The 23,518-nt window shown below is 41.3% G+C and overlaps 1 protein-coding gene across 1 annotated transcript in view; it reads left to right on the top strand.

Moving 5' to 3' along the window:
• The window catches only part of epha8 (eph receptor A8), a 156,538-nt gene that overhangs the window by 37,396 nt on the left and 95,624 nt on the right, over positions 1-23,518 (top strand). Inside the window, exon 3 of the mRNA XM_083939932.1 lies at positions 21,396-21,449. Coding sequence (XP_083796058.1) covers positions 21,396-21,449 — 54 coding nt within the window. The remainder of the gene's footprint in view (positions 1-21,395; positions 21,450-23,518) is intronic.

The following is a 23,518-nucleotide window of genomic DNA, read 5'->3' as shown; positions in this document are numbered from 1 at the left end:
AGAGTCAGGGAAAAAAAATTCTCATTCTTAGTCAGATTTTGAATAATGTTTCAACTATACTTTGTTGTAACTGTTCAGGTATCTTTAACATGATTTTTATCTAACTTGATTACAATTACATCCAGAGATTCTTCTCCTTAATTCACTTTTTGGGGAATGTAGCCTTGGCCAGGAAGAGTTGATGTCATCAGGCGGTATGCAGCCTTTCTCTTCCTCCCCGTCACCCCAATGGCTGTGAGCATCCTCCACACTGACTGGGCGGGGAATCCTCTACAGTCGACCTAGACTGGGGAGAGCCATGCCTGCCAACCTTTCCCCCTGCAGTCATGCAAGAGATCCTGGTATTTGGCACTTTTTCTCTCAAACGGTTGCTCACAACCCTCTTCCCATGGGACAATAAGTTCGATGAGGATGATCTTCTTTGCCTCTTCAGACCACAGTACTGCGTTTGGCCTCAGGGTTGTCCGGACAAACGGGGGGAATTGCAGTCTTCTCCCCAGGTCTACCTTCATTTCCCATGATTGGGCTTTTTGCAACAGATTTGTTCTTGTTGTTACTGTGGTTGGTGGCTTTTGACCTGCTCTTACAAACTTAATTGATAGTGTTGCTCTCCCATGTGGTTGCCGTTTCTTGCGTCTCTCTTTCTCCAGGCTGTTAGCAAGTGTCATGAGCACCTTGTCATGGCGCCACCTGTATCTTCCTTGGGAAAGTGCTGTTTTACACCCTGACAGGATGTGTGCCATGGTACCCCTCTCCCCGCAAAGCTTGCACAATGGGTCCTCCCTCAAGCCCCATTTGTGCAAGTTTGTCGGAGTCGGGAGTGTGTCATACACCAACCTTAGCATGAATGAGATGCGGAAAGGCTCCAATCTCCACAGATCTCCCCATGTGATCTTCCTCTTGGGTAGGTCCCACTTGGTCCATGCTCCCTGGGACGCTAGCTCCACTGCCCTTGCCCTTCGCCCTTCCTCCTCCAGGTTCCGTACCTCCTCCTGGATCATGGCCCTTTTGTCCTTGGATCCTGCCTTCCACCATTGCTGGACATGGGAAGTTCCAAGACCCTGTCTTCCTGTGCATGGCGTTCCAATGATGTCACATAGCTTCAACATGCTTTCAGCTTGTGCAACAGATGAGTCAGCTGCCCACTTGCGTCCTGATCTTGTGAGGATGCCTGCATGCCTGACTTGTTCATCCTTGGAGTTTCTGTATGTTTATATCGCTCTGCACTTTGCTACCTTAAATTCCTCCACCACAGATGACAGAGGAAGTTGGAGCTGCCCTGATCCTATGTAGAGGCCTAATGAAGTGAAGCTTGGAGGGATTCCCAGCCATCTTCGGAGGTGCTTGTTGATCTTCCTCTCCACTCCTTCAATGCTTGTCATCGGAACTTCATACACCGTTAAAAGCCACATGAGTCTTGGCAGCAACCCATGTTGGTAAAGCCATGTTTTAAACTTCCCCGGGAGCCCTGATTTTTCGATCCCCCTCAGCCATTCCTCTGTCTGTTTCTCTGTACTGCTGATGTTGTTCCTGTCGATAACTGAGTCGTCAAACCACTACCTGAGGCACTTGATTGGATTTTCCTTTATCGATGGAATCACTTCCCCTTGCACATGCAGCGTGACAATGTTCGTCGGTTTACCTTTCCTGATCACCATGCACCTGAATTTCTTTGGCTTGGACTTCATTCTGGCCCACGTTGCCATGCGGTCTAGAACAGTAAGCACCCACCTCGCCTCCACGTGGGTTGTGGCCGTCACAGTAAGCTTGTCCATGTAACCTCTTATTGGGGGTTGTCGGATGCCCAATTGCATTTTTTGGGCCTCTGGCTTCCTTCCCAGCAGCTGTTATAATGAGGTTCATTCCCATGATGAAGAGGATGGGGGAGATTGTGCAGCCAGTTACGATCCCTTTTTCCAGGTTTTGCCACTGGATGGTAAAGTGGGCTGACTTGAATCGTAGCTGGATTCCGCCAAAGTAACTGATGATCATTCCCTTGATGTGCTGAGGGATGAGGTAATGGTCTAGTGCTGCATGGATGAGGGCGTGAGGGATTGATCCGTAGGCATTATCCAAGTCCAGCCAAACAATGGTCAGGTTGCCATTGCTGGCTTTGGCCTCCCGGACCATCTGACTGAGAACTCCAGTGTGTTCCAGACATCGAGAGAAGCCTGGGATCACACCTTTCTGGATAGAGGTGTTGATATATCCATTCTCTGTCATGTATGAGGACATCCTCTTAGCCAGTACAGAAAAGAAGATCTTGCATTCTACACTTAGCAGTGAGATTGTTCTCATTTCACGTGTCAGTATTAGGATATGAATACCTGTAAGGCTTGGGACACATCCTACATGAGCACTGTGTGAAAGCAACCTTGTTGAAAGTGCTGCGGCTCACACACATATGTGTCCACACAGACAGCATTGCTGCTGTGGTGCTGCTGTGGTGCTGCAAGCGGCGACATCTTTTCTGTTTAAGCGGAGAAAATGGTTGTAGTGCTACCACACTGCATGCCTTTCTACATTGAGTTTGGAAAAATGGACAGGACTTTACCTCAAGATTCCTGCATATAAGTAATCAATTCAATAAAACTAAAGTAAAGTTGGCAATTTATTTTTCTCTGCAAAGACAGAGAACATGATCTCTATCACAGATTTCAAAATGCTCGAATGACAACATTGCTGGTGCACATGTGGTTCACATGCAGCTGTGTCTCAGCGTTAGATCGGGTCATTCTCCATTTGAAAGAACACTCGATGATGGGCAGGTAGCCTCTGTAATTAGTGTGAATATGTGAATAGGTGCCTGTGACAAGTAGTGTAAAAGTGCCTTGAGTAGTCAGAAGACTAGAAAGTTTCTATATAAGTACAAGTCCATTTACCATATACAAGTCAATAATTAGCCTAGGTTAGGGAAATGGACAGTTTCTCAACATTGAATTTGAAAGTTCAAATTCAATATGTTTGACATAACATATTGGCTAAGATAAATTAGCAACTCTGAAGGCCAATATGTAATGGCCTAATGACTATTGTTAGCACCAGGATATCCTCCCCACACTGCAGACAAGGACTACATAAACCCAAAAGGGTAACAACACTACACTAAACACTACAGATTAGATCAGGTTTGGAATATATGTTTATTTTATTTTATGAATGCTATCTAACAGGGAGCTACACGGTGGTGTAGTGGTTAGCACTGTCGCCTCACAGCAAGAAGGTCACAGGTTCGCATCCCGACCTTGGCCTTTCTGTGTGGAGTTTGCATGTTCTCCCCGTGTGTGCGTGGGTTTTCTCCGGGTACTCCGGTTTCCTCCCACAGTCCAAAGACATGCATGTGTTAGGTTAATTGATGAGTCTAAAATTGCCCGTAGGTGTGAATGGTTGTCTGTCTCTGTACGTCTCTATGTGCCCTGTGATAGACTGGCGTCCTGTCCAGGGTGTACCCCGCCTTACGCCCGATGTCAGCTGGGATCGGCTCCAGCACCCCTGCGACCCCGACCCCGGGATAAGCGGTTGAAGATGAATGAATGAATGTATCTAACAGGGAACTTGTATCATGAATTAGCAGCCATCAGTGACTTAGGTAATTTATTTCATAGTGGACATTTTTTCTGGAATGCGAATCCACAAATAAAATGCATTTCTACAAATATAAATTATTCCATGCTAGAGTTGAATATCCCTCCATACACGTATCATGGCCAAAATGTTGCAAAGATCTTTCACATGCCCTCAACCTTTTTATTCATCTCATAATGGCTATTTCAATTTTTTCAATTAAATAAGAAACACAGTGTGTAATGACCTAACGATGATCATTAGCACCAGGCAACCATCCTACACACTGCAGACAGCAGAGTGTGTATATTGCCCCAAGATATCTAGCAGGGCATTTGTATCAAAAATTACCAGCAAACAGTGGACCCCTATCGTTTCTTTTAGTAACTGAAGTTTCTTGTGTAATGATCACGGGATGATTCAAACATATTACAGTGCTCAGATTACTTTTTAGTTGTAAAGAGTAATGTAAAGCATTAGGTTTACAATTCAAGTAATCAAGTATTTAGTCACATTTTTAAAGAAACAATCTGTTACTTTAAACTATTAAAGTATTTCCCTGCAGGATCCACTGAACTATACCTGCCGCTGTTACTGTAGGAGATTCCCAAGGGAAGTAAGTCTAGGCTCAGCTCTCCATCAGATTCAGTCAAAACATCAATTATTTTGTCATAAATTATTCATTTTGTGTATTTTGTTTTTTGATCATCGTTGCATTGTCTGTAGGTCTAAAATTCAATTCAATTTTCAATTTCAATTTTTTATTCATAGTGCCAAATCATAACAAAAGTTATCTCACGACACTTATGACAAATTATTGCAAAGGATCTTACATTACTTACATTTTGTGCTAATTGTATCCCTTCTAATTTTTGCTTTTATAAAGTACTGCCGTCTGGGAAGCCCTTGATTTCAGTCATTTTTTAGCTAATTGTAGCTTGAAAATGGTTAAGCCATCCACTAAAACTGTAAATGTCTGATATAAGACTTTTAACAAATCAAATCAAATGTTGTTAGCAATTAATTAACACTGAAAAGTAAGGATCTTGCAACTGACTATTTCATTTCTAATTTTATCCTCATTGTTTCTCTATTTTCTTCCTTTATTCTAGTCCAAAATACTTATTGCTCTCCTGCTTTCTGGAAAGTGTGAGTCTGAAACATAAGACATCTACTAAAGCCTTTACATTTTGATACAAAAATATAATGACAAATCATGTCTCAACAGACAGGTTTCTACAGTGAGTAGCCTGTTTCATAGCCCCTCTACAGTCTGGAAGACTCCCTGGGGCAGCAGCCATTCACACAATAGAGGTGTGTGAAAAATGACGTGTATGACTGAACTGTTAAAATCCCTGCTCCAGCAGTAGAGGTAGTACAGATTATGGATTTACACACTCACACACATGGAAGTCGCCACTTGGCAAAAGTTGGAAAAAATTCACCAGAGGTTATTAGACATGATCTTAGCTCGATTTAAAGCATGACCAACAGGGGACTTAAAAAATGTCCACTATTTGCCGTAGGTCCACTGTGTTACGTAGGCGCGCAAGTAAACACACACACACACACACACACACACACACACACACACACACACACACACACACACACACACACACACACACACACACACACACACACACACACACACACACACACACACACACACACACACACACACACACACACACACACACACACACACACACACACACACACACACCTTTTCATTACATCATATGTGTAGCTGTAGCCCCTCACAGTGTCTACCATTGCTGGTTCTTTAAGATAAGTTTTATCTAATGGCGAAAAGCAGGACCTGCAGGCATCATGCAGGTGAGCTAGAGCTGGATTATTTAATTATCACTGTTACATTTACAGCAAGTTATTCCCTAAATTATGTCACATGACATGAACTAGTTCTTGCTCACCTTTTGGCAATATAAGGGCAGACTCACAAGCTGTGTTCCAAATTGTTCCCTATCATATAAGTAGTGCACTATATAGTGTGTACGCCATTTTGTAGTGGTGTACGAATCCTCCATGGTTAATTTCATTCACTATATAGTCCACTATAAAATACCCACAATGCTAATTTAAGTGTATATATGATTTACACTACATTGTACTCCTGCATACCACAATGCAATGCGGTCGTGTTTTACCGGAGGAGAAGAAGAAGCAGAATGGTAGCCAGAGAGCTAACTGCAGTTAGGAACTGTTAAGAAAAAACGTTACTCATGAGCTGACTAGTTTCTCACAAGCTTACTGCTGTTACTCGCTCGTGAAATAAATTAACAGTGGGCTATTACAGCTGGCAACCAGGCCACACAACCGTTGTTAACAAAACCACACGTTAACATAAATACAAGATTTTACCGTCCTCCCGGGTAAAGGTTTGTATCATAAACAGACTGAAAATTAGTTTACAACTCTGTTTGTTTACATGATGCTGGACACACCTGCTTCCGTCACACATATATCTGGCGCATGGACAGATGCAACAATTTGTTAGAAAATCCCAGTGTAGTGTCCGAAATCTCGTTTTATCATTCCCTATATAGTGCACTATTTAATAAACACTATATAGGGAATAGAGTGAGTGAATGAGGGAACGATTTTGAACACAGCTACACTGTCCATTCGTACCGTGCCCAAGCCCGCTTCATGGCAAAAGTCTATTTCGTTTGACCAATGTGAGTACAACTGTACCATGCCCAGGCCGCAGCCCGGTTGAGAGAGGTGGACTTTAGTAAAGCAGGGATGCACATTTACGGGCACGAGCATGCATACATGTACTAGCGCGAGCATTGACGGCGGTCCTGATGTCTGTTTATATGCTACGGACATTTAAAAAGATGCCACCCAACGGTTTGTGGTCGTTTGATGCGGAGGTGAAGTGTTTGCTACAGATTTGGACAGATGAAACATTCAAAAACAGTCAGAAAAAACTACATCTCCGAGAGGTGATGACGTATGTGCAAGACACATTGGAGCTGCGGCCATAATCATTTCAAGTAATGTGAGTACAAACGGGCCTGGGCCGTGGGGGAAGAGGGAGGGGGGATAATTACTCTAAAGCACTGGGCAGGGTTCGAATGGACAGTGTGAGTGCGCCCAAGATGATACTGGGGCGAAATCTCACTATCATACCCTATGTTAGATTTTTTATTTTTTTTATTTTTATTGTAGTAATTATCTGTCAGCTTACATGATAAATGAGTTGCTTCAGATGTTTTCTCTGGGTCGGAGTATTCACTCTACTACTAAAAACCTAAAAACCTCATATTTACTATTTTTAATTCCCGAGTGATGACATTATGTTGAAATAACTTTTTCCGGTGCATTTCTGCTGTCAGCAGAACTATCTTCCAAGCCGGATCAAACACTTCCTTAACACACCTTCAGCTTGTCTCTGAACTGCTGTTGCTCTCCTGTTGACCGTCCGCTGTGGTGTAATTGGCTGTACAAGCTCCTATGAGACAGTGGCGTTGGCCAACAGAGCACAGCTGCTGCTGGCTGATGGTGGAGCTAATGCACCTGTGCAGCTGCTCTGTGGAACTCTCACTTAAAACCCACCCCTAGTGAAGACAAAGATGTGCTGCAGGTGCTGGATCACTGGAGGGTCTTGTTGTCCTTAAGACCAGCAGAGTGTGTGCGTATGCAAGTAGGTTGGTAGATGGGCTATCATGAAAGGAAGCTGAAGCACACACGATCTAGGTTTGAATTTTCTGATGACCACTTCAGTCGTCAGAGGAAAAACTGCCCAGGTTTTTGAATGAGAGATTTTAAGGCAGACAGTCAATATCAGCCCCATTGGGGTTTGACAGACAGCTCTCTTCTGCTGGCGGCTTTACCAAGCACAGCAGGGATGATCTGCTTCGAATGAAATTATCTGAAATGGGCCTCAAGTGTGGAGTCATATTCCTCCTTTGTAGCCTCTTGAGCTACGTTTCCATGAAACTTTTTGGGAATAGTACCTTTAGAACCATACTTACTGTAACCAGTATGGACACGTACTGAAACACTAGATCTTTTTTGTGTTTCGACCACAGACAGTGCTCTTAAATGTAGACGCGGCTGTTCCGAATGCTAAGAGCAACGTCAATCACGAAAGTAGCGCCTTGTTTTTAGTTATTTCATTTCCTCCTGCACTGCTCAGGTGTGCAAATATTTTCGTTGCTCACTGCTCCATCCAGCCCTCACTGTATTTCCTTTTCAACAGATCAATCTTCCTTCACAAATCAACAGACTGTATGCTTATGGAGTGTCTATAGCTCCCCCTTAAAAAATCAAATCAGTGTGCTATAGGTACTTGGAATGGAGCCGTTCTATTGGTACCATCCACAACTTTTGACAATGGAAACACAAAACTAACTGTTCTAATGAGTAACAAACTGAACCTAACCAGTCTGCTTGACGGGAATGAGGCTTTAAAGGCTTGTAGAGTCCTGTGTCTAGCCACAGTATGTGTAGGTTCACATGTAGTTTTGTTATCTTTTCTAAGGAGGTGATGTTTTTTGTACTGTTTGCTTGTCAGCAGGAATATGGAAAGACTACTGGCCCAATTTTCATGAATCTGGGGGAAAGAGTGTTGCATGGGCCAAGGAAGAACCCATTACATTTTGGAGCAAATCCAAATCATGAGGTAGCAAATTTTGTTTAACTTTCATTAACAATATGAGATTCGACTTTTGGTTACTTAGGTATGTTCTCTTCTAGTTTGAATGTAGATTGGCGGTTCAGCTATATTAAAAAGAAAAGCTATGCACCATAGAATTGCAAGGTTGTGGTTGGCTGGAGCCTGTCCCAGCTCACAGTTGTTGAAAGCCAGGGTAATTGCTCTTATGGCTGATGATATTGAAAGTTGGTTTAAACGCTTAAAGTTACAATATGTAGCTTTGCTGTGTAGACTTTGTTTTCAACCAACATTGCAATGAAAATCTAAAAAAAAAAAAAATGTTCAAGGATGATGTATTCACATTACATTTTTCATTTTTTTTTCATATCATGCCATTCTAATGAAATAGCCATATGGTTGACCAGTTAGCCAGCAGCCAGCTAGCTGCAGCTATGCTATATACTGTATATCTGGCATTAGGCTATTTGCTTTGTAACATTAGCTGCTAAAGTATAGTTTGAAAATGGCAAGCTTACTTATGTTGATTTATCAGTCAGATCAGTGAGAGTCTGGATGACTATTGTGAAAAAAAATCCAATTATTTGAGCCTTAAATTAAATTGACATTCCCCAAACCTTCCCAGCCGACAGTGCTGCCAGGAGAGGTGAAGGGAGGCCATGAACAGACCATGATGTTGCTGTTGTAAATGCTGCAACAGTGGATATTTGGCATCTCTTTGCACAGCATAACACACACACACACACACACACACACACACTGTCCTGTAAAAATTGCATCTCAAAATAGATAGCAATTACACCATCTCCCCACTGATCCCAGACCAGTGCAATTAACACTCAGATTCCAGAAAGGTTATCGCTGTCAAAGAGCCCACATTCACATACACACACACACACACACACACACACACACATAGAAGCAGAGTTATTAAGTCTGCTCTGGTTGTGTGGTTTATAGTATGAGAGGCAAAAAGGTGTTGGGCAGAGCCTGATATTTCCACTGAGTTAATATGCATACCTGTTACTTCATATAAAGCACAGCATTAAGCCTGGAAATGCTAGTTTTACACAGCCATCACAGCCCACCAACTCTATCTTCATCATCCTCTTTCTATCCCTCCGTCTCTCTCATTCTCTGAGTTCTAAAGAATATAACACTATTTTAAAATGTCAGTATTTTCTTTACATGCCTCACGTGTTATGTGTTTGTGTTACGGTGCTGACGGCACTATCTTCTTCTAATATGGCGAGACATCTGGTCAGTCTGGAGCCCTGTGTGTGCTTCAAGATCCCGGTTCCGGCGCTGTGTCGAGCGGCAGCCAGCAACAGTTGCTCTCTCTCTTTTCCGCACTTTTTAGCTATTTTATCTTATTTACCGTATTTTTCGGATTATAAGTCGCTCCGGAGTTTAAGTCGCACCAGCCGAAAATGCAGAATAAAGAAGGAAAAAAACATATATAAGTCGCACTCGAGTATAAGTCGCATTTTTTGGGGAAATTTATTTGATAAAATCCAACACCAAGAATAGACATTTCATCTTGAAAGGCAATTTAAAATACAAATAGAATAGAGCACAACAGGCTGAATAAGTGTACATTATAAGACGCATAAACAACGAACTGAGAACGTGCCTGGTATGTCAACGTAACATATTACGGTAAGAGTTATTCAAATAACTAAAACATATAGAACATGCTCTACGTTTACCAAACACTCTGTCACTGCTAATCACTAACTCCACTGAACTCTTCTTCCTCGGTGTCACTTCTGAACAACTCCGCCAACTCCAAAGGTAGACAATGCGCCGCTTTGCTCAAGCATTAGCAGGTAGTGTTGTGGTTTTATGTTATTGCGTGACTATTGTAGTGCGCATTGTGAGTGTCTATGATAAATATCACACACGGAGGCGAGGCTGTAACATGTGCTCTTTTAGTAGCCGCACAACTTCATAACACAGACAGGAACAATCAATCACCGGACACACCGAGTGACACAGTCATGAACAGTCGAGCACCGAGTGCTCGATCAGATACACCACGGGTAGCGTCTTTATTTCACAATGCACTTCTGCCATGACCCGCCCCCGCCGAATTTTGACTGGTTGACGTGTGTGTGTGACGATTGCTGATATACGCCTAGTCTCTTACGTGACTGAGATAAATAATAGCCCGAATATTATTTGATATTTTACGGTAATGTGTTAATAATTTCACACATAAGTCGCTCCAGAGTATAAGTCGCACCCCCGGCCAAACTATGAAAAAAACTGCGACTTATAGTCCGAAAAATACGGTAGTCTTTTTTTGTGCTTTTTTCCTAAGTCGTCGTGCTAACCATAGCCAACTATGTTTGTGAACTTTCTTACATGTTTTTTGTGCGTTTGTCTCATTCTTGGGACTATTTTTGCCAACCGCGTCTCCGTCTGGACGCAACAATGCGGCAGCTCCATTGTTTACACTTGTGAACAGCTGTTGTCGCTAACACCAACAGCGCTAATGCGGGAGAGGCCTGAAATCCCCACAGAACTGAGGAGAAAGTACAGGGGATGTAAGGCTGGACGTAAACGTCGGGAAAAGAAGAGGAGATATAAGCCATCTCTCCCTTCCATCACCATGGGGAACGTGAGGTCGCTGGCTAATAAGATGGACAAGCTGGCGGGCCTGGTGAGGACTCAGTGGATGTATCGTGTGAGCAGTGTGCTGTGTTTCACAGAGACGTGGCTCCACGAGGACATCCCAGACTCTAATGTAACTGTGGACGGCTTTCAGACTGTTCGGGCGGACAGGAGTTACCGCAAGAGTGGCAAGAGGAAAGGTGGGGGACTTGCTATTCTCTCACCCTCTCCACCATCTGCTGACCTCCAGCAAAAGAACCTTCAGCCACAGACTCATTCTCCCACGGTGTAACACTGAACGCCGGAGGAAGTGTTTTCTTCCGGTGGCCATCTAACTGTATAATTCATCTTCTCCCGGTCAGGTAAGGAACAGTGGAGACACTGTATCCTGAGAAAATGTCACTTTATCCCTTCGTCACTTTATAACACCACTGCATCACTTTATTTAGTTGTATTGTAAACTTACTTCAGTAAGAAATGCTGCTACACTTCACTGTACTTTACTGTAACTTAGTTCTGTGGGAAATGCTGCTACATTTTTAACACTGTTATCACTAATCGCTCCTTACCACTTATTTAGTTTGTACTTATTTTATCTATCTGCTGCTAAACTGCACAGTGCGTATTGTTGTATATTGTATATACCTATGTTTAACCACAATTTCTGTTGCACTCTGCCACACTTAGTTATTGTTTGATTTATTTGATGTTAGCTTTATTTTGATTTGATTATGTTAGCTTATTGTTACTCTGATCCTTTCCCACCTTTGTATTAAAACTGTTGCACAATAATTTCCCTCAGGATAAATAAAGCTTCTTCAATCTTGAAAATTGAATCTTGAAGACTAGTAGGAAGAGGCTAAGGCACCAATCAAAGATGGCTGTGGCTTTGGGGGTCTGACACATGCATAGTACAATCTGGTCTGTACTATCATAGAAAAAGAACAGCGCAGCTCCAGTTCCACTGCGCATGTTTCATACCCCACATGATTCAGTTTCTATTCAACATAATGGGGACACTATTATTGACAGTATGTCTTTAGCGCATTCATAAATATGCATAGCAACTGCCCCTCTACTGGTTGAAACTAAGACTGGGTTTCAAACATTATTTGAATTATATGGATTCATAAAAAGAAAAAGGAAACTAGAAGGCCAAAGCAATCCATTGATACCGTCCTTGTCATATTAGCTTTTAGGAAAATAACGCTCTGAAGTTAGGCTACATGGCCCTTTTATAGGGGTCCCTCGAGCCAGTACTCCCTGACTATACAGTTGCAATTTATTGTGTTAACAGCTGTAGTGTGTTTATGTAAATAAAAAGTACATTAATATAACTGCTTTGGGGTTAATTCCTTTTGTAAACATTCATATTTTTAATAACGCACCAGCTTAGAGGGTTCAGAATCAGAATAAATTATTATTGAATTATTATCATTGCAAACTCCAGCTATACAAACAACATATTAACAAAAACAAAATATATACATACAATATACTATATATTTGGAAAAACAGAAATATATAACAATATATATATATATTACTTATAACTATATATATATATATATATATATATATATATATATATATATATATATATATATATATATATTAAATATCAAATTTACAATAGTATTATGTACAAAAGTACTGTAATAATGTGCAAAGTACCGTAAAAATGTGCAAAGATCAGATTGTTTATTACTAAGTCCGTATAACAGAGAGGGGGTGAGAGACTCTCCAAGGGATGTGTTGTATAGTTTAAGACTACTAGTCTAACAATTGGGTTATAGTGTCTTTACAGGTCTCCCTAACAAGTCCATCAGACAGCTGCAGTTAATTCAGAACGCTGCTGCTCGAGTCCTCACTAAGACCAGAAAAGTTGATCACACTGGCTTCCTGTCCGTTGAAGAACTGATTTCAAAGTGCTTCTGTTGGTTTACAAAGCACTGAATGGTTTAGGACCCAAATACATTTCAGATCTTCTGCTCAGCTAAGAACCATCCAGACCTCTCAGATCCTCTGGGACAGGTCTGCTCCGTGTCCCCAGAGTCAGAACTAAACATGGGACAGGTCTGCTCTGTGTCCCCAGAGTCAGGACTAAACAAGGGACAGGTCTGCTCTGTGTCCCCAGAGTCAGGACTAAACATGGGACAGGTCTCCTCTGTGTCCCCAAAGTCAGGACTAAACATGGGACAGGTCTGCTCTGTGTCCCCAGAGTCAGGACTAAACATGGGACAGGTCTGCTCTGTGTCCCCAGAGTCAGAACTAAACATGGGACAGGTCTGCTCTGTGTCCCCAGAGTCAGGACTAAACATGGGACAGGTCTGCTCTGTGTCCCCAGAGTCAGGACTAAACATGGGACAGGTCTCCTCTGTGTCCCCAAAGTCAGGACTAAACATGGGACAGGTCTGCTCCGTCTCCCCAGAGTCAGAACTAAACATGGGACAGGTCTGCTCTGTGTCCCCAGAGTCAGGACTAAACATGGGACAGGTCTGCTCTGTGTCCCCAGAGTCAGGACTAAACATGGGACAGGTCTGCTCTGTGTCCCCAGAGTCAGGACTAAACATGGGACAGGTCTTCTCCGTGTCCCCAGAGTTAGAACTAAACATGGGACAGGTCTGCTCTGTGTCCCCAAAGTCAGAACTAAACATGGGACAGGTCTGCTCTGTGTCCCCAGAGTCAGGACTAAACATGGGACAGGTCTGCTCTGTGTCCCCAGAGTCAGGACTAAACATGGGAAAGGTCTGCTCTATGTCCTCAGAGTCAGGACTAAACATGGGACAGGTCTACTCAGTGTCCCCAGAGTTAGGACTACTTATGGGACAGGTCTGCTCTGTGTCCCCAGAGTCAGGACTAAACATGTGACAGGTCTGCTCTGTGTCTCCTGAGTCAGGACTAAACATGGGACAGGTCTGCTCTGTGTCCCCAGAGTCAGGACTAAACATGGGAAAGGTCTGCTCTGTGTCCCCAGAGTCAGGACTAAACATGGGACAGGTCTTCTCTGTGTCCCCAAAGTCAGGATTAAACATGGGAAAGGTCTGCTCTGTGTCCCCAGAGTCAGAACTAAACATGGGACAGGTCTGCTTTGTGTCCCCAGAGTCAGGACTAAACATGGAGAGGCAGCGTTCAGTTTTCATGCACGACATATGTGGAACAATCTTCCAGAAAACTGCAGGCCTCCTGCAACTCTTAGTTCTTTTAAATCAAGACTGAAGACTTTTCTATCTGCCGCTGCTTTTCTGTAAACTGCACTGTAACACCTGTAACTGTAACAATCTTTTATGTTTTAAAAATGACCTTTTATGCGTTTAAATTAATAAGTCATGTCAAATGTATTTATATAGCACATGTCATACGGCAAGCGTGAACTCAATGTGCTTCACACATAACATAAAATAGCATATAGGATAAAAATAAATAAACATAAACATTAAAACAAAACATTTAGGACAATATACAATCATACAAGAATGTATCATTATCATCATTTTAAAACAAGATCGTAATAATAATGATAATAAAAATTCTTAAAGCAAACAAACAGGACAGAAATAAAACACAACTAAAAGCTTGCAAAAAAAACGAAACGTTTTTAGTTTACTTTTAAAATAAGACACTGTTGTAGCAGACCGTAGTTCATGTGGAAGAGGATTCCAGAGAGTAGGACTTTAGTGGCTGAAAGTGCCATGAGCTGATTTGGAGTTGATTCTGGGTATAGTGAGGAGCTCTTTAGCTGATGATCTAAGGGATCTCACTGGTGTGTATTTAGTGAGCATGTCAACAACGTAAGAAGGAGCAAAGCAATTACAACATTTAAAAACAATAAGAAGTATTTTAAAATCAATTCTTTGTTTAACCTGGGGCCAATAAAGAGATGATAAAATAGGAGTGATGTGCTCAAACCTCTTTGTTTTCGTTAGGACACAGCTGCCACATAGCATACAATCTTCACCCTGGCCCTGCCAATCATACATGATTGAATATTACTCTTTTAATTTAGATGTTCATACAGTGTGAGTATGCACAGGCAATCTTAAAGGTAAAGGTCAGATTTATCAACATTGAATGAGTTTTGTAACTAAACATTATTAAAATTCTTTGTAAATGATTGATGTCAGACTAAGGCTAGAGGACAAATAAGGAGAGTGAAGGTTCTTTATAATAACAAGCACAGTGTAACTTGAAGGTAATTTTTGTCCATTTCTTATATTTTTTATTAAAAAGTCTGTAAATGCAACAATAATGTGTTTGTTTACGTGGTCTGAAATGCCTTAGGGCGAATCTTGTCAGAGATGTAATGTGTATGGGTTGGGAAGTTGAGCAGGAAATATTTCCCATCAGCACGCCAGACTCCTGAATGTGTTTATACCTTCAGCTGCCTCAGAAACAGAATTTTCTCTCTTTATTTGTTAATCAGTCTTTGAGAAGAAGAAGAATTTAGAAGAATTTCTTTATTTATCAGTTATTTACCAGTCCACACTCCATACATGGTCCACACAGGGACTTGAACCAGCAACCCTACGGTTCCCAGCCAACTCACCTATGGACTGAGCTACTGCCACCCCATTTTATTTCTTCCTTTTATCTGTCTTGGCATCCACTGTCTTTGATATCATGTTGTGTAGATACTGAAATAGATTTTATGCCACGGGCCTCGGTCTCGTACAAGATCAGACCCCAAGATTTAGAGGCGACTGCATAAGAAACACTTTTATTCTGCTTAACAACAACTTTGAGCATGAGACACCTTTATCATTCTTATTGGTACATGTAGTTTGGTGATGTTACATTTCCGCCTGAGCAGAGGTTTAATAAGCCAGTGAAGTGAAAACACATGCAGCAATCCTGGCAAAACATGACGACATATTCGTGATCAAACAAAAGCGATCCACAACCCATCAGCCATTTGGCATTCAATTTTCTTTTCTTCGTTTCTCTGTTGATATCCTAATCACCTGTCTCTTTCCTCTTCTTGCCCCAAGAAGTCTGTCCAACCACAGCCGCATTTAGTTTAATCTGAACTTTTGACTTTACTTTACTAACGTTAGCTAACTCCCTCCACTATAGTCATTTAGTTTAATCTGAACTTTTGCCTTTACTTTACTAACGTTAAACTAACTCCCTCCTATTTAGTCATATGGTTTAATCTGAACTTTTGACTTTAGTAACGTTAGCTAACTCCCTCCTCTTTAGTCATTTAGTTTAATCTGAACTTTTGACTTCAATAACGTTAGTTAACTCCCTCCTCTTTAGTTATTTAGCTTAATCTGAATTTTTGACTTTACTAACATTAGCTAACTCCCTCCTCTTTAGTCATTTAGTTTAATCTGAACTTTTGACTTTACTTTACTAAAGTTAGCTAACTCCCTCCTCTTTAGTCATTTAGTTTAATCTGAATTTTTGACTTTACTAACGTTAGCTAACCCCCTCCTCTTTAGTCATTTAGTTTAATCTGAACTTTTGACTTTACTTTACTAAAGTTAGCTAACTCCCTCCTCTTTAGTCATTTAGTTAAATCTGAATTTTTGACTTTACTTTACTAAAGTTAGCTAACTCCCTCCTCTTTAGTCATTTAGTTAAATCTGAATTTTTGACTTTACTTTACTAATGCTAGCTAACTCGCTCCTCCTGCAGTCTTTTTTTCCTGCTTCCGCTCTGTTCGTTCGTCCTCTCCCTTGTGTTTTCTGTTGGACTCTCATTTCATTTCCATGGTTTCTCGCACTTGTTTTACTGCCACCTGCGCACAGACAACAGGCTTATGAAACGTCATCAGGTAGCATTAAGGCACAGTGTTCATGGGAAATGTAAGAAGTATTGTCAGGGGGATGAATGACTGAGAACAGAGGCTTGTATCATGCATGTGATGCCTCATATTGTACAGTACATTTACTGGCTGGTAAGTTATTAATAACACCCGTCATAATGAATTTTAACCTGCATTTGGCAGGTTGGCAGGTGTTAATGTCGAACCCAGCAATAAGGTCCTAATGTTTGGCCTTTGTAACCAGACTCATCAGCTGGTTTGTTTCACAGAACCATTTGAGAGGGCCTCATTGGAAACTGGTTAGAAAAGGGCAGACACTTTGAAAACATACCTAGCAGGTGATTGGATGATCTGATGTCTCTATAAACAGGCAATTGCATATAAATACAGGCGGATAATAACAAAAAGCTAATGAAAGCTAAATCAGCATCAGAAAATATCCGATTGGGATCCCCAATTGCATTTTGGCCGATGTGTTCCGCCTCTTGGTAATGTTTGGGGAATAAAGTGTGGTATGTTGGAGAACGTCTGACGTCTGTCTGCCATATTGGATTTCTCCTGATGAGAGATCCGCTGAGCTGACTGGCAGGAAAAAGATGTGCAATTTACACCCAATCCATTTCTCTTTCTCTGACATATGTTTCCACACGCACCCACACTGCATTGTGAGTGGGCCGCAGTGGGAGTTTCTGTTGTCGCCACTATAGAGAACTCTCTTATCGCACTCTCACAAGATAAACATGCCCTGCTGAATCTCTCCGACTTCTCTTCTTCCTCTGCTCCCTGGCTGACTGCTGAGGATGAGCAGGAAATATTTACAAGACTAAACAACAACGAAACTCATCCCTTCCCTGCTTGCCGTACAGCTCCCAACATCCTGACAATCTACCTTCGGCTGCTATGATTTTTCAGGAAAATTACAAGACCCCCCCCCCCCCCCCCCCAAAAAAAAGAAGAGGATGATAGTGCAGTGATGGCAGGATGGGAATAATGAGTGCGATAGAGAGGTTATACACCTCGCTAATTAGCCAAGGTCTTAACAAGTTCAAGGACGATTTCAATTTAGCTGATAAACATGAGAGGATGAGGAAGGGAGGGAAGGGTGGGATGGGTGAGACTTCCTACATCTTAATTATGTGGTTTTTGGCTGGCGGCGCCTTGGGAATATGTGTGTGTGTGGAGGAAGTGTGTGAGTGTGTGTGTGTGTGTTGGCTTCTATGCAAAGCCCAGTCATCTTATCCAAAGCCAAGTTCAGCTGGGCCTGGCCCAGAGCTTCCCAGGGTTGACACTTTCCCTTTCAATTACGCTGCCACTCGCACAAGGATCTGCAGCCCAGGAGGATAATTGGTAACACCAGGGTTAAACACACAAGCGTGTCTTCATCTTTACACTCATACAAATTTGCCATGTTTACACTTAAACAAAATAATCAATTCAGCATATTGTCGAAGGTTCATATTTATTGTGTCTATGATTAAAAAGAGAGGCGGTTCTGGATGATAACCAAGTTTCAATACCCAGAACACCTTCGCCTGTAATCCTTGCTTTAGCTCATCTGAAGGAGGGAGATTGGGAGAATTGGGTTTCTCTAGGTAGAGGAGGATGTAGTCATATAGTTTGGCACTGAGTGAGTCACTGGTTCTGCTTTCACCCACTGAGACATTTCTTTTTCATTATTGTTTTTTTTTAAATCAGAAATAAGTGCTGTCCTCTTTTCCTGAACCAGCATTGCTTTACATAAATACACAGGGCTGGTCATACCGTGCATTCACACCAAAAGCGATGGAGGCGAATAAATCGCCCTTAACGTGAGTATCGCGTCGCTTACTCATATTTGTCACAATTTTGATCATCGCTTTATCACATCTATCGCATGTAGCAGCCAAGTCCCCCAAGGACTGCAACAATTGTGGCTTTGGTGAGCCCCTGGATGTTTCACAGAGAACTTCCATGATGCTTACCGCGTTCTCAAGGCTGATTGGCTGTTGTGGCACAGCTTCACGCGATGTCGCTTGAGGCGATGGATGCATCATCGCTTCATGGTATTGCTCTTATCGCTTATCGCGTGTCATTGCATCATTTACATTGATTTTGAATGGCAGTTTGACGCTTTCATCGCCTCCATCGCTTTTGGTGTGAATGCACGGTTAGTGTTTTTGGGGCCCTAGGTAAAATGCTGTGTATTCTTGATGCAGAACATGTATTCTTGATGCAGAACCAAAGCAGATAAGGATTAATCAATCAATCAATCAATCAAAATATCAATACAAGCCTAATGTTATCTACCCATCCCTACACACTGGAGAGAGAAAACAAGACTGAAATGAAAGCTATGGGCACATTACCAGAGTAGAATTACTTTATGGTGGACGTAATCAGTAAAGTAATTAAGTTAATGTAGAAGTTATTTAATAATCATTCTTGACTACTGTTGTGTGGAAATCATATTGCTCATCCTGCAGTGTGTTTACATGCTGTTTAAAAACCTGGTTATATTCGGGTTAAGGGCATACCGGGTTTCCCCAGGTAAACACCATACCCCGGGTAACGTAAACAGCGTTCTTGGATTATTATTGGGTTTCTGTCAGTGCATACTCCCCACTCCGCGACAGTGGCTTTTGACTTGGAAATACAATAATCTAGGAAGCAACGGTGCCGAAAAAAACAATAATAATAGAGCGTTTCCTTTAAACCAAGGGAGGACTTCACAATGTCAAGTAACATCACTAGCAAGAAGACCCGTTTCGGTCGTAATTCTGTCCAAAAGTCAGGCCGTTTGTGATTTTGACAAAGGGGAACTGGAAAAAAGCTATGTTCAGTCCAGATGTTCGCAGAGTGCCGACTACTGTACTGGAAGTCGAGTTAGTCCGTCATTTTACCATTCAACCCCTATGTCCAACCCCTGCTCATGAATACTAGGGGAACTTCAATAATCTGATCATTTCCTTAACCTGGGTAAGGCCATTTTTGGGTTATTGATTGGCATGTAAACGCACTGACTGTTATCCATTCAAATGTGATTTGAAACGACCAGCATCATAGTTAGTTCAATTGCATTAGTTTGTATGTGGTAAAAATGAGCAGGTATTTTTTCCATGTCTTCATAAGAGTCACTCAGTCACTCCAGGGTGGGGCCGATATTAAGAAAGTTTTGTTGTCTGCCTCCAGAGCTGTATATGTGGGGTACAGTTCGATCCTACTGCACTTGACGTAGGTGCTCTATAATTCACAGCTTCACAGCTGTCTTGTTGCAGGCAACAGGTTCTTTATCTTGTGGGCTTGGCTCACCATCTTGAAAACTTTCTTTCTCTCAAACAAAAGAAAAAACCCTAATCTACGAATGAGGTGAAGATAAAATTACCTTTATGCTATATGATAAAAAGTAAAAACTGCAGTGTTTGCTAACATTAAAGTGAACTTAGACTTATTGGCTATTTTGCTAAGCTTATCAGCACAATTTTTCTTTCTATGCATTAACCTATGCCACTCAAACAGGTGTAGAGAAGGAAGAGAGCTGCTCTCACGGTCCCTTTCCCCTTGAGTTTGGGTTAAGCTGTTTGCATGAACTTCTGGCACCCTGCAACTGACATGTTACCATGGATAAACAGAACAGAACATCTCTATTTCCTCTATGACTAAGCTGTAGTGGGTTACTTCTAATACAGGAGCACAAAAGGATTATATTTTTCCCCTGAAAATGAAATGTACCATAACTGATCAACTTGATTTACACATACAATGAAAGTAGAAGGTTTAAAGTGTTTCTGTGCGTCAGTGAAATGTTCAGAAGTAAAGCAAGCAACTTCACCAGGTTGGATTGCAACATGTGTTAAACAGGACATTACAAAGTTAATACCAGCCGCGACAGCTTGTAAGTTTGTGTGTTTGATCATGGCAAAATGTGGTCCTGCAGACACCTACTCTAGCAGGAACCACCGCTGAGACCGATTTGAGTATTTGCCAGCTGTTTTTAATTCTGTCTGTCTGTCTGTGGCTAGATTTTAGCAGCATGATGGTGTTGTAACAGTAAAAGATACAGTCAAGAAACGTCACAGGTGTTAAGTCTAGATAAAAATAAGGGGGTAGAAAGTAAGGAAGGGGCCATTGCCTATCCCGCTCTTTACACTCCAAAGATACAATCCATCCTGAGGGGGAACATGAACATGCGTATAACATGTCATGGCAATTAATCCAAAGTAGATGACCTCATAGTGGTGTTTGAAGAAAAGTCAGGGGATCACCACAGTCATTAAGAGTCTGGGCATGTTCAACATTTCATGGTAGTCCATCCAATAGCTGTTGAGGTGTTTCCACCTTGAAACAGACTGACATTGCTATCCCCAAGGCCAAACAGCTAGCATGGCTAAAAACTTATGTTGGTTGGTTTAGCTTCACTTTTCATCTTTCATTTTAAATCAAGAGCATTTAGAGAGTTGCGAACAAGATGTAGTATGGATGTGTCCAATTTGTCTTCATACTGATTTGGACCTATTTCCGACTCAATAAATCAGCATATTTAAAACCAGCAATAATTCCGGTTAAGCAGTGTTTATTAAGATTTTCAAATTAAGATTTTTTTAAAAAGAGTGAAAGAGAAGATGGATTTTAACCTCATTCAAAGGTGACAGGAGTCATCACATGATTGAAGTCAAAGCCAATAATCTTCAGATGCGGTTAGTGAGACACATAGGCACAGACGCTCTTGTGGGAAATATAGACAGCAGCTGAATGATTTGCTTCATATGAATCTGAAAAACGTGACTGACTCAATGTTTCCCTCTCTCTTCCTTTCTCTCTGCACAGTGGGACGCCATTAATGAGATGGACGAATACTTCAGCCCTATCCACACGTACCAGGTGTGTTATGTTCTCAGTCTTTTATTAGACTTAATTATTCCAAGAACTTCAAGTGAAATATATCACTTTGATGTCAGGGAAACTGTTTTTTTTTTCTCAACGTAAATTAAGCTTTATTTTAAAACACAAACTGTGATAATTAATCACCAGTCACTGACCGGGCACACAAAATAAAGTCTCTGATGAGTGTTTATCTGGTGTTCAATGTTAAATTAGAGCTAAAATGATAAGTTGATTAAGAAAAGTCTGTAGACGTAAAAAATAAGCAGCAACAATTTTGATTAAATATGGAAAAATAAATATACTGTATATATCGCAGAACTACCACGAATTCCGTAGTTTTAGCAAACCAAAAAGTTCATATTTTGTTTTCTTAGAGTAGTAAATGTAATACCTTTGACAAAAAAACAACATATTGGAGATTCTGATGCCATATGGCCAAAGGTTTAATGGTCAGATGAGACCAAAATGTAACTTTTTGGGCTGAACTCCAAGTGCTATGTTTGATGGAAACCAAACACAGCACACCACCCAAAACACACCATCCCTACAGTGAAGCATGGTGGTGGCAGCATTATGTTGTAGGCTTGTTTCTCTTCAGCAGGGACTGGGCAGTTGGTCAGGACTGAAGGGAAAATGGATGCTGCCATGCCCACCCAAACTTTTGAGGAAAACCTGCAGCCCTCTGTTAGACACTTGAAAATGGGCAGGTGGTTCACCTTCAAGCATGACAACGACCCAAAACACACCTCCATAAAAACAACACAGTGGCTTAAGGACAGGAAGGGGAATGTCCTAGAGTGGCCGAGTCAGAGCCCTGACCTCAATCCTACAAAACATCTGTGGATGGACTTGAAGAGTGTCCATCACCGCTCACCACAGAATATGACTAAACTCAGTTGACTGAACAGTTTTGCAGGAAGAATGGGGAAATATTCCCATTAACCCAATGTCACATCAATGCCCTTTTTTGGTAAAAGGAAATGAGGCGGAGTCAAAATCTGACAACATGGCGGCTCCCAGAGGCGAATATGATTGGATCAAGTTGAGAAAACGGGCCCCAAAGCCTACGTCCATTTTTTATACAGTCGATGGTCAGAGGTGTGGCAATGAGACGCGTGTAGACTCAACAATTACCGTTTTTCCTACCTACTGAGCCTTTAAAGGCTTTTAGTCACAAAAAAACCCAAATCATAAAATCCACCAGAAACAATAGACTGATGACATGACTAAAGTGTAGTCAATATTCTCAACATGCAGCCATCCACAGGCGTGTTACTTGTATATTTCTAAAATGCCAAACCACTGTCAGAGATGGATATGGAACAATCTACCATTAGCAAGTAACTTCCACATAGGATGAATGTACTGCCTTTAAGAGTTAAAAAGTTAAAATGTTAAGTTAAAGTTCATAAGTTAATAATGAAGCAGGTCTAAAAAGTATATGTTCTTTGGTTCAGAGAAACTGCCTCGGAGTGAGCGCTCGGCTCATCAAGTCCAGCTATGCTGTGTTTTTCCGTTGCATTCTCAGTACTCATGCTCAGGTGAGAAAAGTGAGTTTAACAGTCTGTTGAAATCTACGGAGCCCCCCTGGTGTCAGTCAAGAAAAAAAAAGCCATGTACTAAATTGAGGGCAGAGATTATAATTAAACTTGGCCAGCGCCTATGGATGTGATGTCAGCTGCTTGAACGTTAATGAAAGGTGCGTTTGACGTGACAACCACAATAAATGCTACTCGTAAATGTTGACACATTGATTTACCTGTGAGGTGCGGTGTGATTTTCTTATCCTTTATTTTTTCTTTATCATATTCAAAAGAGAAAAATAAATAAACATAAGGAAGTAATTTCTCATTTCAATGAACGTTACAATCTTAAATTATAATGATGTAGAGATAGTACATAAAAACTAAAAATGCAGAGAAAAAAACGATAGATAAAGGATGAATAATTGTAATCAGCGGTATTTAAAATATTTCTTATAATTAATACATTGGATGGACACAAAAATAATTTATACAAATGTTTGTATTATGATATTTGTGAAAATATGCAAATAAAGAAGAAAA

This window comes from Echiichthys vipera (genome assembly GCF_963691815.1).
Source record: "Echiichthys vipera genome assembly, chromosome: X".
Taxonomy (NCBI): Eukaryota; Metazoa; Chordata; class Actinopteri; order Perciformes; family Trachinidae; genus Echiichthys; species Echiichthys vipera.
The sequence above is the reverse complement of the archived record's forward strand: the minus strand, read 5'-3'. Positions and strand labels throughout refer to the sequence as shown.